General features: G+C 52.1%; 6 protein-coding genes across 6 annotated transcripts; 3 read left to right on the top strand and 3 right to left on the bottom strand.

Annotated features, from left to right (window-relative positions):
• Positions 1-1,068: 1,068 nt before the first annotated feature.
• COL26b_004045 (uncharacterized protein) lies at positions 1,069-2,493 on the top strand (the record flags this gene model as incomplete). Its single annotated transcript, XM_053176929.1, has 4 exons — positions 1,069-1,130; positions 1,331-1,640; positions 1,886-1,938; positions 2,013-2,493. The coding sequence occupies 4 exons, from the start codon at positions 1,069-1,071 to the stop codon at positions 2,491-2,493; spliced, it is 906 nt and encodes a 301-aa protein (XP_053039251.1).
• A 2,124-nt stretch (positions 2,494-4,617) lies between these two features.
• On the bottom strand, positions 4,618-6,225 carry COL26b_004044 (uncharacterized protein; the record flags this gene model as incomplete). Its single annotated transcript, XM_053176928.1, has 1 exon — positions 4,618-6,225. One exon carries the CDS (start codon positions 6,223-6,225, stop codon positions 4,618-4,620), a length of 1,608 nt encoding a protein of 535 aa, XP_053039250.1.
• Positions 6,226-6,875: 650 nt separating this feature from the next.
• On the top strand, positions 6,876-7,948 carry COL26b_004043 (uncharacterized protein; the record flags this gene model as incomplete). Its single annotated transcript, XM_053176927.1, has 4 exons — positions 6,876-7,267; positions 7,340-7,583; positions 7,644-7,652; positions 7,715-7,948. The coding sequence occupies 4 exons, from the start codon at positions 6,876-6,878 to the stop codon at positions 7,946-7,948; spliced, it is 879 nt and encodes a 292-aa protein (XP_053039249.1).
• A 509-nt stretch (positions 7,949-8,457) lies between these two features.
• Positions 8,458-9,689, bottom strand: COL26b_004042 (uncharacterized protein; the record flags this gene model as incomplete). Its single annotated transcript, XM_053176926.1, has 2 exons — positions 8,458-9,350; positions 9,440-9,689. 2 exons carry the CDS (start codon positions 9,687-9,689, stop codon positions 8,458-8,460), a joined length of 1,143 nt encoding a protein of 380 aa, XP_053039248.1.
• Positions 9,690-10,535: 846 nt separating this feature from the next.
• Positions 10,536-11,780, top strand: COL26b_004041 (uncharacterized protein; the record flags this gene model as incomplete). The annotated part of the gene is made up of 2 exons (XM_053176925.1): positions 10,536-11,280; positions 11,392-11,780. 2 exons carry the CDS (start codon positions 10,536-10,538, stop codon positions 11,778-11,780), a joined length of 1,134 nt encoding a protein of 377 aa, XP_053039247.1.
• An 844-nt stretch (positions 11,781-12,624) lies between these two features.
• Positions 12,625-12,879, bottom strand: COL26b_004040 (uncharacterized protein; the record flags this gene model as incomplete). The annotated part of the gene is made up of 1 exon (XM_053176924.1): positions 12,625-12,879. One exon carries the CDS (start codon positions 12,877-12,879, stop codon positions 12,625-12,627), a length of 255 nt encoding a protein of 84 aa, XP_053039246.1.
• Between the last annotated feature and the right edge of the window lie 1,099 nt (positions 12,880-13,978).

Here is a 13,978-nt window from a genome sequence, read left to right as displayed (position 1 = left end):
CCCGAAGGTCCCTGGTATGGATAGGCAGACAAAAACTGGGGTACGGGTTATCAGGCACTACGCCGCCTCTGGGTTAATCTTTTGGAGTCGATCGCCCTTCGCGACTTACGCCGTAGCCCGAGTTGTTCGGACATGTTTCCGCCTTCTCGCTCCTGATTGAAACATGAAACCCCTTGAAAAGCTAGGTTGAGAGTTTGAACGTGCAGAATATGCCTAGTTTGATCGCGCGTTATCGAGCTGTGCCCTTTTGTCACACCAGTGCACTTCATACATTTAGGCCTCACTCCAGATCGGACTTCGCCAAATGTTGCCAATAAGGTCTTTTGGGTAAGATGCTTCCTAAACAAGGCGTAATACAGCAGATGTGTGCTTCAGACGCCGTAGCTGAAGGGGCACAGCCTTAACGAAGTGAGTGGAGCGAAGGTCATGTCGCCTTGGCCGCTCGCTGCCTTGCGACTCTCCGACCCTCCGGCGCTGCTACACTCCGACAGCCGACGTTCGTGCAACCCTGTCATCAGGCAAGACTCTCTTGTACAGGAAGTAAAATTGAAAGCATTCATCTCAACCACCTCATTCATGAAAGACATCTGGACTCTGACTGATTCGCATAAACTGCCCTGTCCTTGCTTCCCACCTGCCGCTCCGGTGCTAGCTCCGCAACGGTGGCTATGTTCTGAATCAAAAGTTCCTAACAATCATATGCCAACATGTATGGTCGGTCACCGAAGCTCTTGAGCTGTCGGAATGCGACTTACTGTTCTTCTTGGTATGAGAACAGGCAGGGGAGAACGCAGGAACCCTGCGTATGTTGCAAGAACTCACGAAAATCGCAACACTGTAATTCACGTATTTAATCCCTTCTCTAAGATAGCAACTCAAAGGGATAACACACAGTTGCATCAAAAACGACAAGAGACCGCAATGAAAATGCCACAGGTCACTCCCCATCAGAGCATAAACGAGGAAGACGTCCGAACCGCGCTCCGAATTCTGAATGAAGTTCCTCTGATAGGTATGCGGTGACTCCAAAGACACAGGAGAAGAGTACTGCAACCTTTCAGATCCCACATGGCTGACGTACCACCTCAACTAGACGGGCACAACGACTGGCCTTGGAACATTCGGGGATGGTACAGCAATGACATGAGACGGACCGGGTTCGATCTCAACTCAGTGTCCATCGGCCAGACCGACATTGGACGACTAACACGTGGACGAGTAGGAGCACAGTTCTGGAGCGCGTTTGTTCCCTGGTTTGTCGGCATTTCTAGCCTGTTCCCCGCCTTCCAGTTCCCACGCAGGAACGGCTGACTTGCCTGTATTCCGGCAGCCCCCGCGGTCCCGCCCTGACAGGCCAAGAGACCCATGGCGAGTCACACCTCGAAGCAGTCAAAAAGACCCTGCAACAGATCGACCTGCTACATCTCATGATACAGATGTACCCCGCCCACTTCGCCCTCGCCAAGAACGCCGCCGAGGTGTTGGAGGTTTTCAGCAGCGGTCGAATCGCCTGCATGATTGGGGTCGAAGGATTGCACCAGATAGGCAACAGTTTTAGTTGCCTGAGGCTCTATCGTTCTCTCGGTGTCCGATACGTCACATTGACGCACAACTGCAGCAACCCCTATGCCGATTCAGCTGTAAGTACCAAGCCTGGATGGTACTGCACCCGGGGGCCCTGTTGATGCAAACCACACACCTTATCTAGACGGCCCCATCTGTTCATAGTAGAGGGCTTTCGGAAGAGGGGGAGATGATGGTGCGAGAGATGAACCGGATCGGACTGCAAGTAGCCCTTCATTCGAACTCATGTATGCTGTTATCTTCACAGAAGCTAATTTTCTCAAGCATGATCGATTTATCGCACACTAGCAAAACAGTACAGGAACGGGTCCTTGGCCTGAGCCGCGCCCCTGTCATATTCTCACACTCCTCCTGGTAAGTGACTGGCTCTATCATTAGCACTCTTGATGAGTCCAGAGCTGCCTTCTGACGTGGTCATTGGCGCAAAGCTACTCGCTCTGCCCTCACCTGCGCAATGTCTCAGACAACGTTCTGGACAGCCTTAAGTTGAACGGCGGCATCATCATGATTTGCTTCCTGCGGGAGCTGGTAAGCCCTATCAACGGCGGGGAACCAAGTCTGCAAGATGTGATTGACCACATAATCTACGCCGGAGAAAGAATCGGTTACGATCATGTGGGCATAGGCTCAGACTTTGATGGTATGCTCAAAGGGCCCGACGGCCTGGACGAGGTGTCTGATTACCCTCAACTTGTGGCCGGGCTTGTGAGCAGAGGTGTCTCTCCGGACAACATCAAAAGAGTTATCGGCCTAAACATTCTCCGGGTGATGGAAAAGGTCGACTCTGTGTCGCGCACGATGATGCTTGACAAGAGTCATCTTCCGGAGTGCGACGCAGTAGCCAGTCCCTGGACGGATGAAGAACGTGGCATGATGTATCAAGAAGGGCTTCGAAGAGCCAGAAGATAGGAATTAGGGTGATTAGTTTATACTTTGCAGTACCCAACATCGCGGATAATTCGTTATGCTTCGCGAGCAAACTGACTAATTTGTAACGACGAGTTGGCTGGAGGTGTTTCGCAACAGGATATATTGAACAACTTTTGCCACCGAGATGGAAGATCTCCGTCACTCTTGTGACTACAGACAGTAAGTGCAACTACGAATTTGATTGCTAGGAAACCCCGCGTGAAAGTCATGTAAAATGGTTTCATCAAACTAGTATGGGTCTGTTCCACCGCCACTTCGAAGCCTGTAGGTTCGTCGTGCGTGATTGGACTAATAATATGTACCCGGTCAATATTGATGTCTTAAAACTTGCTCAATCTAGACCTGCATGCTACACCTGGTCGCTTAGTACTGGAACATGCTTCGGTCACCGAGCGTGGAGCATGGCAGAAGTCACATTAGCCCCCAATGATGTTCATGTCTGCGCCTCGCCAAGGTTCCAGCATACCCGGATCCTTGGATATATGCACTTCCTAAAGCATCGGTATGAATGGCGAAGAAGAAGAAGACGGGGGAAATTTCCTCGGCCGCCGCTGCGACTCGGTGACCGCAGTTTCCTCGTGCAGCAACCACATCGTTCCAGACGTGGGGGCGAGGGGACACCGTTCTTCACCTTGAAATGGAAAAAATGAAAGTTTCAACAAGAAAACTAGCGAAATACGCATGGTGAGAAGATTATCAACTGAGACTCTTCCTCACAGCCCAAACCACATATTCAAAATTTCAGACGCCTCGTCCTCTTTACGGCCACTCATCCATCATCAAACCAAGCACTCTTTCCACAAGTCACATACCATGGACTCCTCTGTAACCTTCTCTTACAACATTTCTTTTACCACGGTAGTCAACGGCCCAGAAGATGGGACTAAGCTCACGGCCGTGGATCTCTGGGCGGGTGTTGCTCACGTTGCGCGGATGCCACAGGAATTCGCCCCTTACGTGGCCAAATGTGATGTGTTGTGGGAAACGGTAAACGGAAAGAGGCTTGGACGGGCTATCACTCTCGGTGACGGTGGTGTCCACACGGGCAATGGGCAGGTATTGTACCAGGGGGTTTCTGTCGCGGACAGATTACAGGTATGGGTGGCACGTGTTACCGAAGGGCACATTTCCCTTCATCCTCCCCCTCCCTGGGCAAACAGGCTCTCTTCAGCCGGGCTGACTCACCATATCTAACAGGTGGAGGCAACAACGCTGGACATAGGCGCCAAAACAACCTTCCTTGTCTCTTACCTGTCAAACGCGTCTGTTTCCCCAGAGTCGACGGACATCGCTTTCACTGTCATTTATGAGTTAAAGCTGGTTGGTGTGGAGCCGGGAAGCGAAAAGGCAAAGGAAATCGAAAGGGACTATCCGGAGCTTGCGAGGAAGGCGTGCGTTGATACTGTGAGGCAGATTAGGGAGAGTAAGGTGGATGGGAGGATGGCCGCGTGGGCGAAGGCGTCGAGGTAGCCCATCTTATTTGCGTGATCAGACGCGAGACACTAAAGCGCTAGAAAGATGGATGTCTGCATAACCTTTGCTTGAGTGCTATCTGGTAGGCCATGTAAACAGCCTAAAAAGGTTGTTAATGTTCCAAGAACTACAGCGCAAATTCCACTTAATTAGCCGCGGAAGTAGATCTGAACTACCTATTTTGATAAGGGGATAACTCGCCACCCACCATACACGAACGTCGTGCATCACTCCGGGGGAGGGATATGCTTAATGGCATTTCCAAGATGCCATGTCTTTTAGGGAGTTGACAATGAGCATCAATGACATATTTTTGTACAGTATTCTCGAACCAAGGTAATTACACAAATCGACTTAATGTTACAGAATGATAACACGCACACCCCGGGTAGGAAAGGAAATGAAAACAAGGAAGCTGGACCATCGAGTTATACTACGAGAGTATAGTCTTGGTCACTGCAAGATGGCATCCCAACGGTTCAGGCTTATCGGGAGTAGGCCCTGGGGATTTCAAGTCTCGCAGAAGCCTCGCTGATTCAAGCAGTGTTACCGTGATGTAACACTTGAAAAGCCTCATGCTTCTTCTGCTAAAAGGCAGGCTTGAATCGTACAGACACCGACTTCCAGGCCTTACTTCGGGCTAGAATCAACAACCACCAACTCAGAGTTTGCGCGCAGCGTCTTTTCGCTTGCCGTAGATTCCTCCGTGCTTTGCAAGGCAGCAGGACGAAGTTTCTCCCACTTCGGAAAAAGACCGGCAATGACGCTTGCAGCCATCATGGCTGTGGCCACAGCAAAAGCTCCCTGTATACCCTCGGTATATCCGTCAAGGATGAGAGGAAGCTCTTCAGGCGTGAAGGCTCGTCGCAAGTCCGATACCCCGGTGGTCAGGATATAAGCTGGCGAAATTTGCGGGGCTGTCCTAGAGAGGCGCCTTAGGAGGAGGTTACCGAAGACTGACTGCGCGGCAGACACAGAGAAAGAACCGCCGAGAAGCTGGAAGAGAAGAGTCATGGCGGAAGTGGAGCCCACGTCGGTAACGTCAACGATAGCCGTGTTGCTCATCACGGGTATCTGGGATACAAAGCCCGTCGTTGAGCCGGCGAGAATCTGGTACCCAACCCACTTCGCAGTAGACGTATCAGCATTGAGGGTACACAGCAAACCACCACCCACAGCACTGAGAGCGGCGGCGGGCAACAAGAATGTGAGCCACCGGTTTGTGGCGCTAAGAAGAGCCCCCGAGGCCATTGAAAAGAGACCTCCGATGAGAAACGGGAGGTTGTGAACGCCGGACTGGAGAGGAGAGTCGTTCCGTAGCGACTGGAAGTAGATGGGAAGGTAATAGGCCAAGATGAACTGGCCTCCCGAGTTGAAAAAGACGACAAACTGGTTGACAAGGATACGTCGGATTTTGAGCAGTCGAGGAACGATGGACGCCCTCTCACCCATCCAGATTTCGTTCACGCCGCAGGCAATGGAGAGGAGACCAAAGCCAATCAGCGTGCCAATGACGGTGCTGTTGGACCACGATTTCTCGAGCCCGCCCCATTGCAGTGCCAGCAGATAGCAAATGACAGATGTCAGGATTAGGCTACCGCCTACCGGATCCAACTGCAGCAACTTCTCCTGCCATGTAGCTTTTAGGGGCTTCGCATGTTCCGGATTATTGTAGAATGGAATAAGAAGAGCGATCGCAGCCCCTCCGATAGGGAGATTGATCCAAAAGCACCAGCGCCATGTGACGTTCTGAGTAAAAGCGCCGCCGACGATGGGACCGATGAAGGAGGCCATGGCGTAAGTAGCGCCCAGAACGCCCATGAATGCGGGACGGAGCTCCTCTATGACTGTGTAGCCGATTATGACAAAGGTGCCAGTGGTGAGGCCCGCAGCACCAACACCGGCGATGGCACGGCCAGCGATGAGCGTTGCGCTGTTCTGAGCGACAGCACAAATGATGCTTCCCAGCTCGAAGATGGCGAGAGTGAGGGCGTAGGTCCACTTGATGTCGAAGTACTTGTAGGCATTTGCCCAGGTAGTCTGGAACGCGGCGAATGTCAAGAACGTTGCCGATCCATACCACCCGATGTCTGCCAAAGTCTCGAACTCGTCGGTGATCCTGGGAATGGCGGCAGCGAGGATAGTCGTGTCGAGGTTTGCGGTGAGCATGCCCAGGAAAAGAACCAGCATGGTAGCTGAGAGCCGCCCGTTGCTGAGGCCGGTGCCAATGTTTCGCATGTTTGCTGTTGGTGTGCTCTGCCGATTATTCTTAGACCAGGTGTACCTAGTATGCGGTGATGGTTCGGCAGAAGAGGCTCTTGTATACCCTAATACTGCGCGATGAAAGTAACAAGCCAACGAGTGACCCATACTTGAGGATGATGAATTCAGTCTGATGCACATCACGCCCTCCTGAGTAAGGTTGCCGTGCCTTGCAAACACCCCATCGACGGGCCGTAGAACAGCGGAAGCTGCTCCGTGTAAGCCAAAGTGGATCTCGGTGTTTTGTTTGGCCAATCAGAGAGCCCAAAATACTCGCCGGACTCCGCAACGGGCCGTTGTTGAGCTACCTTCGGCCCCACTTCCGGCAGGAAGGCCGCAACTCCTAATGCTACCTTAAATACAAAAAGTCTCCGAGGTGAGAAATGTCTGGCGCAATTTAAAGCTCGGAAGCGAAGGAGTATGTTTTGTCATTACATTGACACCATTTCTTATCTTATTTCACTTTTGCTGCCATCTCTGAAGCTCAGTCCGGGTGCATACTTATGCGTTTCCCCCCCCTCGCTTGTTCGTACTTCTACTCCGCCTCCGTCGCTTCTACTTTGCTTCCACCGACTTCTACTTTGCTTCCACCGACTTCTCTTCTTTCCGTCACCCCTAATATCACTATGCCAATCCATGATGTCCTCATCATTGGCGGCGGACCAGGCGGCCTTGCCGTCGCCACCGGCCTTGCACGTCAGCTTTACACGGCTGTAGTCTTCGACTCGGGCGTCTACCGCAATGCCCGTACTTCACACATGCATAATGTGCCTACGTGGGACCATAGGAACCCCGCTGATTTCCGATCTAAGGCGCGCTCTGACCTCCTCGCTCGCTACGAGACCATCACCTTTGAGGAGACTAACGTAGAGTCTCTTCGGCGCAATAGTGAAGGTCGTTTTGAGGCGAAGGACGCCAGAGGTGCTACATGGACTGGGAAGAAAATCGTCCTAGCGTCTGGTATGCGTGACGTCTACCCCGAAATCCAAGGATACGATGACGTTTGGGGTCGGGGAGTGTAAGAGCGCACCAGAAAGAGCCCGGCAAGACTGGGGATGGGAGCAATCTTAGCTAACGCGCTTGTTCTCAGGTACCATTGCCTGTTTTGTGACGGATTCGAGGACAGGAACTCGGCTTCAGCTGGCGTCCTGGCTGTGGAGGACGTCGCTAAAGCACCTGTTGCGCTCCATCTGGCACGCATGGCCAAGCGATTGGCAAGAAAAGTCACCATTTACACCAATGGCGCCTCGGAACTCAAAGATCAAATTGTCACTTCGCTTGGCAAGGATCCTATCATAGAGCTCGATGACCGCCGAGTGATCCGACTGGAAAAGGTGAGGGAGGGTACTTCAGAAACCATTCTTCATTTGGAAGATGGGACAAGTATCTCACAGGCCTTTGTTGTAAGTTGATTTCATCTCTCGCCCGAGGTCTCATTTTCACCTCGTCTCATGCATTCCTGTAGGTCCACAAGCCAAAGACCCAAGTAAACGGGCCGTTTGTAGAACAGCTCCAGCTGGAGTTGACCGAGGCGGGCGCCATCAAGACTAGCCAACCGTTCTACGAGACGACAGTTCAGGGGGTCTTTGCCGTTGGTGACTGCGCAAGCACAATGCCCGCCGTTGTCAACGCGCTGGCTATGGGCGCTTTCGCGGCTGGCGGGCTCGTGGCTCAACTTGGGGCCGAACCTACTCCATAGATTCCAACATGTTCCATATGTGTGTTCAGTAGAGATCATGGCAGAAAGCAATTGATACACGTTTCATAGCGCACTGGCGTCTGGGGACAAAATGTCGCCCAATAATGGTTCTCAGATATGATGCCCACAGCACCGACGAACAAACGTAAATGTCTGTGTTAACATATGCAGCCATTACGAGGCACGATGAGACGGAGATTACTCTGTTGTTTGGGATCTTCAACTTTGCATCTGAATAATACAACAGTCGCATTCCGAAAATCAAGTCTGTATGAACCCTCGAGCCAAATGTGTCATATTTAGGTACGTATCTATTAAGAATTGAAATGACAATACTAGTCCAAGTCCAAAAATGGAGCAATATCAATTTTCTTCCTAGATTGGACGAAGATCAATGGCTGAAGCCCAGGAGTTCCGTATGTCGATTACTCGGTGAACTTTCCATCCTGCTAGGCCAGCCAGACGCTTCCAATCTCCCTCTGTTCTCTCTCTGCCGTTGACAGTCATCATCATGAGAATATCAGCGTACCGGGCAAGACGCCCGCTCCGACCGGGCCGCTTCGACCGGGCCGCTTCGTCGACTCGAAGATGATGAAGCGTGCGACGGGCGAAGGGATCAGCCTGGCCCGCGTATTTCTCAAGATTCGTACCACATCATTGTCCATCCAGTTGTGCAGACACCACTTAATGGTATATACCGAAGCTGCTGGAATGTCGCCAAAGAAGTCGCCAGCCTTCGCAGACATGCGATCGGCAACGTCGACGAAGCGGCCGTTGGCTCCCCCACCGGCCGCAATCTCCGGGGAAACAATATCGGCGATGTGCTTCAAGTCGACCACGACGCCGCGCAGAGACGGGTTCTGCCGTAACACCGAAGCCAGAAAGTCGCCTGAGCCCGCGCCGAGGTCAACAACTACCTCATCATTCAGCTCTTCCCATGGGTAGTCGATCGTCAGTCCCTTGGACATGGCAACAGCTCCGGCGCCGAGAACGCGGTGGAAATACTCGCTCTTGCCTTGCGAGGCCAGGTATTCAAACAGAGATAGGTCGGTTTCGTACTCGATCTGGGCAGCATAGCGTGTCTCTCCTGTTCGGATAGCCGCAGGGATCGAGCGGCTGACATCGAAGAAGAAATTGGGGTACAAGTCAGCCCAGAGATGCCATTTTGTCCAGTGGTCTCGGCGAAGAAGAGTTGAGCAGCGGTTGTTGGAGAACTTCTCAGAAGACTCGTCGTATGAGAAGATGCCGTTGTTAACCAGTGCATCGAGTAGTTGCGTCAGGCGCGTCGGTTGCACACGGACGAGGGGCCCCAGCTCTTCAGCCGTCAGAGATCCATGACTATGAAGTATGTCTGGTATTTTGGCCTCTACCACGGCTGCCATAGCCTTGCTGTTCATGTAGCCTATGGACGTATTTGGCGTCTGGTCAGCAGGTGGCTCTGGTGTCAGGTCGACAGTTTCGCCTGACTGTGAAGCAAAGGTGTTTGCGTACCGAAGAAACCATCAGCTAGCAATGTCATGGATGGAATCAGTCGCAACTGCAGGGCTTCCATGGCGTCTACAGTGTTTCGTGCCAAAGCTCCCAGGTCACGGTCTGGGAGCCTGTCGGCGTCGTGCAGCGCGCCATCGAGCTCCTGTGCTAGCTCTCCCGAGGAAAGAGTCTCTGTGGCTTCACGGATGAGGCGGTTAAGTGTCTCCAGCGTCGTCCTTATCTTGACAGAACTCATTAGAGACAGCGGCATGGCGTTTGTTGGCGTGCAGATCACTGTTTGTCATCGGAAGGAAAAAGGATTGTTCGCTTGGCGTTACCACCAGATCTCAAATATGCCAGTCGTGCTCTTAGGCGCATGGATCCTGACGCATCAGTTATTTTTGTAGCGAAACACTGCATTATTATGTGGTATACTTTGATTGATCAGTCCGAATGAGGTTTCGGTTGCGCCAGCGCCGATGTCGAGGATGAATCGGCTGCCGGCTGTGCTTACGGGGTCCGATGATAAGGTAGCATCGCCATCGGGCTCCGACGGCGACTAATCGAACACTATCTAGACTAGCTCAGGGAACCAGTGAAAGATCGCGGAATAAACGGTTTGGTTGCAGAAAGCATCTCGCTGATGGGAACGAGTAATTCACGTTTTCCCACAGGGTCACACTATCACGACGAGTTGCTTTTCTCTCATTTTGCCCACACGCAGTCGATTATTCTCAACTTCCTTCCACCATAGCTAACATGTTCGCCGAGCTTCTCTCGACATATCGACGGAGTCTAGACTTGACCAATGCCGTTGCTGTGGCCGCCGCTGTGGCATCGGCTCTGTTCGTGTTCTACTGGCGTCTCCGCAGGGCCACTGACCTCCATTCTGTCGGCATTCCCGTCTTTGATAGTCGTGATGACGACAACGGTATTGTGGCCACACTAGAAAGGGCACATCAACTCCATCCAGATACTCCTTTCGCTCTGGCTGTCCCCGGACAGCAGCTGGTGGTGCTACCCGTATCTGAAATCGAAACGGTCAAGGCTCTTCCGGAAGATCAGCTCTCCATCAAGAAGCATCACTACAACCAGTTCTTGGGGGGAACACTCGTACATGGGCACAAAAGCTGACGAGTTCGACGATGCGATGCGTAACGTCCTAGTGCGGAACACCCCCATGGTTCTGCGCGCCTTTGTTGCCGAAATTGGTTACGCAACCCGTGTGACCATTGGCGACAACTTGCCTACTTGGACCAAAATCACACCCAAGGCCGCCATGGCACGCATGGCAACTGTGCTCTCTGGCCGCTCGTTCGTCGGCCTCCCGTTAAGTCGAGATGAAGAGTGGATCGACGCAACGGTCGGCTTCACCGGCGATGTATCAAGGGCTTGGATGAAGGTGCGGTTCATCCCTCATCCACTTCGCCCCTTCGTTGCCCCTTTCTTTTCCGAAGTGAGGTCACTTGAGGCGCGAAAGGCCTTGATCACTCGAAAGCTAGGTGTCCTGCTCCGAGAACGGGAAAAGAAGCGTGATAGAGATGGACCAGCCGGTAGCGGAGCAGCTGGAGGCGAGCTCCTGGACTGGCTCAGAGACCAGTACTCCTCAGGGCAGCCCTCAGTGAAGGAGTTGACCCGTAACCAGCTACTGGCTACGTTCGCCTCCATATACAATTTGACCAACGCGTTGACTTACATGGTCTTCGATTTGGCTTCACATCCGGAATTCGTCGAGGAACTTCGCGCAGAGTTGCACGACGTTCTTGGTCAGGACGGCGTTATTGATAAAAGGACCATTATGCACCTACGGAAGCTTGATAGCTTCGTGCGCGAGTCACAACGCCGAAGGCCTACGTCACTTGGTAAGTCAAAATCTAAACAGGTCACGTCTTCGTGATTATTCACAGCGTTTCCGCTTGCTGACTTGACACGACAAAAAGTAAATATCCCACGTATCGTTACTTCTCCCAAAGGTTTGAGATTGACCACCGGCCACACGATCCCGCCAGGCTTCTTGGTCATGGTGCGTGCTCAGCCAATCAACTTGTCACCAAAGTTGTATCCGGAGCCTGAGAAGTTCGACGCCTTTAGGTTCTCAAGAATGCGCGAGCAGCCCGGCCAAGAGATGAAGTTTCAGCACACGTCGACCGGGAACGACAATATCAACTTCGGTCACGGTATTTGGGCGTGCCCGGGTCGTTTTTTCGCTAGTGCTCAGATGAAGGTCGTCGCAGCGCATCTCATCCGCAATTTTGACATGCGCCTAACTCCAGGGGAGAAGAAGCCCGTTCCTCAGTACGGCGGCCTTGCCATCTTCCCTGACGCGGTGGCTCAGGTCGAGCTGCGCTCCCGAACACCATAAGACATGGATCTCTTAGCGCTGGGTCCAGCCGGTAATCTGTGTCCAATGAAATATAAATCTTTGGTTGGCCCTTTCTCGTGCAAGTCTTGAAGTGGAACATTGGTAAAACTAGAGAAAACCGGAAGCTCAGATAGATACATACGAATAAAACTGGTTTAGTCTTGATCCATAATTCAATGCTGTTCCGAAGCGTTGCGCGGGTTTTGCCGCCCAAGACTTGCCTGAGTTACTTTTACCCACAGGAGTTACAATTGAGTGTCCCGTCTTCCTGTCATGACTCATGGTCTCTCGAAAAGTATTCTTCAATCTTTCATTCTACTGCCAATGTTTACTATGCATGCTGAAACACTCTGCCGGCAACATCTTTGACTGCTGAGTTCGGCTTTAGTCATCTCAGCTATGAAGCTTTTGAAAGATCCCCCGGTAGCTTTCTCCTGAATCGTGACCCATCTTAGAAACACGCTCCCTGGCCCTAAGAACCGCCGGTCGAGCAGCCATTCGTCGGCTCCAGTCCAAAGTGTGTGGCCATTTAGAAAGCTGGAGCCCAAACAAGGTCGCACAGGCTTCGTCAGCGAATGGCAGGGTGGCGATGTCGGCAATAGTTGGGCGATCTTTGAGCGCTAGATACATCTGCCCTTCCTGGGAGAGCCTGCCTTCAAGGATGTCGTACTGCTTCTCAATGTTGGACCGAAGCCTAGAGACACGCCGAACAAGATGTAAGCCAGTGTCTTTCCAAAGTTTGGATGCAAAACCGTAGCGGGGGCGTGTCTGTATTCCGCCAGTCCGAGAGAGAACATAGAGCTTCACATAGGAAAAGAGCAGAACAGCGTCAATCGCGCAGAACTTACTTTGCAGTGGTTTTGGGCACCCTCTCTGGGTGTAGCTTCTCAAAGTAAAGCCAGTACTTCGCCGTCGGACCAAGTGCCGCTGTGTGCAGAGTAAGCCAATTTCCCACCTCCGCTCTCTCGGCGACGTTGCGGCCGGAGAAGAGGCCGTTCTTATCGTAGGCATCTGAAAGATAGGTCAAGGTGGAGGTAGACTCCCAGACCTGGAGCCTCCTGTCGCTTCCCTCGGGGCTATCTTCGATGGCCGGCACCATCTTGTGTGGGTTGAGGCGCGCAAACCAAGGTTCGGAAACGCTTTGAACAACGTAGATTGTATGAGGAATTCCAAGCTCTTCGATCAGGATCAGGGGTTTGATCGTGTTATGAGTCGAAGTTGCCGTCGCTGAAATTATTTAGTCAATCATCTTCTCTGATTACTACGAGCAAAACCGAAATGAGCCAGCCTACCCTTGACAACAAAAAGAACTAGGCCTTCAGTTGGAACAGTTTTTGGACGATCCATTTTTGCTCTGTGTGGTGCTTTCGAGGCAGCTTTGGAGATGATGATGTTTTCTTTTTTTCGGCAGAAGCTTGAATCCTTGATGCAATATGTGTCTGAACCGGTCGCTGACAATATAGTGTTGCGCCGAGTGCATGAAAGTCTCGTCGGATCCCGAAGATTTGGACCCCACATGCAGCCGGCCCATCGGGTGCCGAACAACTTCCTGCATCTTGGACCAAATAAGGGACTGTGGCGCATCTAGCATCAAGCTAGATTTCGACATTGTTCGATTTAGCCTCCATCATCTGCGTTTCCGCTACTTGATAGTCTTTCCCATTCGATCATGACATCCAACGCTGTACTTTTCGCCGCTGGCCTGCTGATGCTCGATGTTCTTGCACTCTTGTTATGGGCCTTGCGACAGAGCAAAACAGACTCATATGAGACCAGGCATCTGTCTAACCAGGTATTCAAGGCCACAAGCGACTGGTCCCAAGAGAACCTCTCAAGCGACAAAAGAGGGGAGAAACGAGGGGCAATCTCACAGCGAGGTCAGAAGAATCTCGCATGGTTCTTAAGAAAGCATGCTGGGCATGTAGCTCGAATAGAAGCCAAGCAGCCACCGATTGATCTTATGACAGCCGAGAACTGGGTTATGCGAGACACTTTGACAGCTCTCTACAAGGATTATATCGGCGCCTCTCTATCTACCAGATCTCTTTCCTATGCAGACGGTCTTGGAGGCGACCCTTCGCTTCTGGAGGTATCAGCCAAGTTCTTCAATCAACATTTCAATCCAGCAACGGCTGTAGAACCGCGACATATCGTAACGGGAGCGGGATGCAGTGTGATTCTTGACAACCTCCTGTTCG

The sequence above is a fragment of the Colletotrichum chrysophilum genome (genome assembly GCF_026319265.1).
Source record: "Colletotrichum chrysophilum strain AFK26 chromosome Unknown scaffold_23, whole genome shotgun sequence".
Taxonomy (NCBI): Eukaryota; Fungi; Ascomycota; class Sordariomycetes; order Glomerellales; family Glomerellaceae; genus Colletotrichum; species Colletotrichum chrysophilum.
Note: the sequence above shows the minus strand (reverse complement) of the source record. Positions and strands in the feature narration are given on the sequence as shown.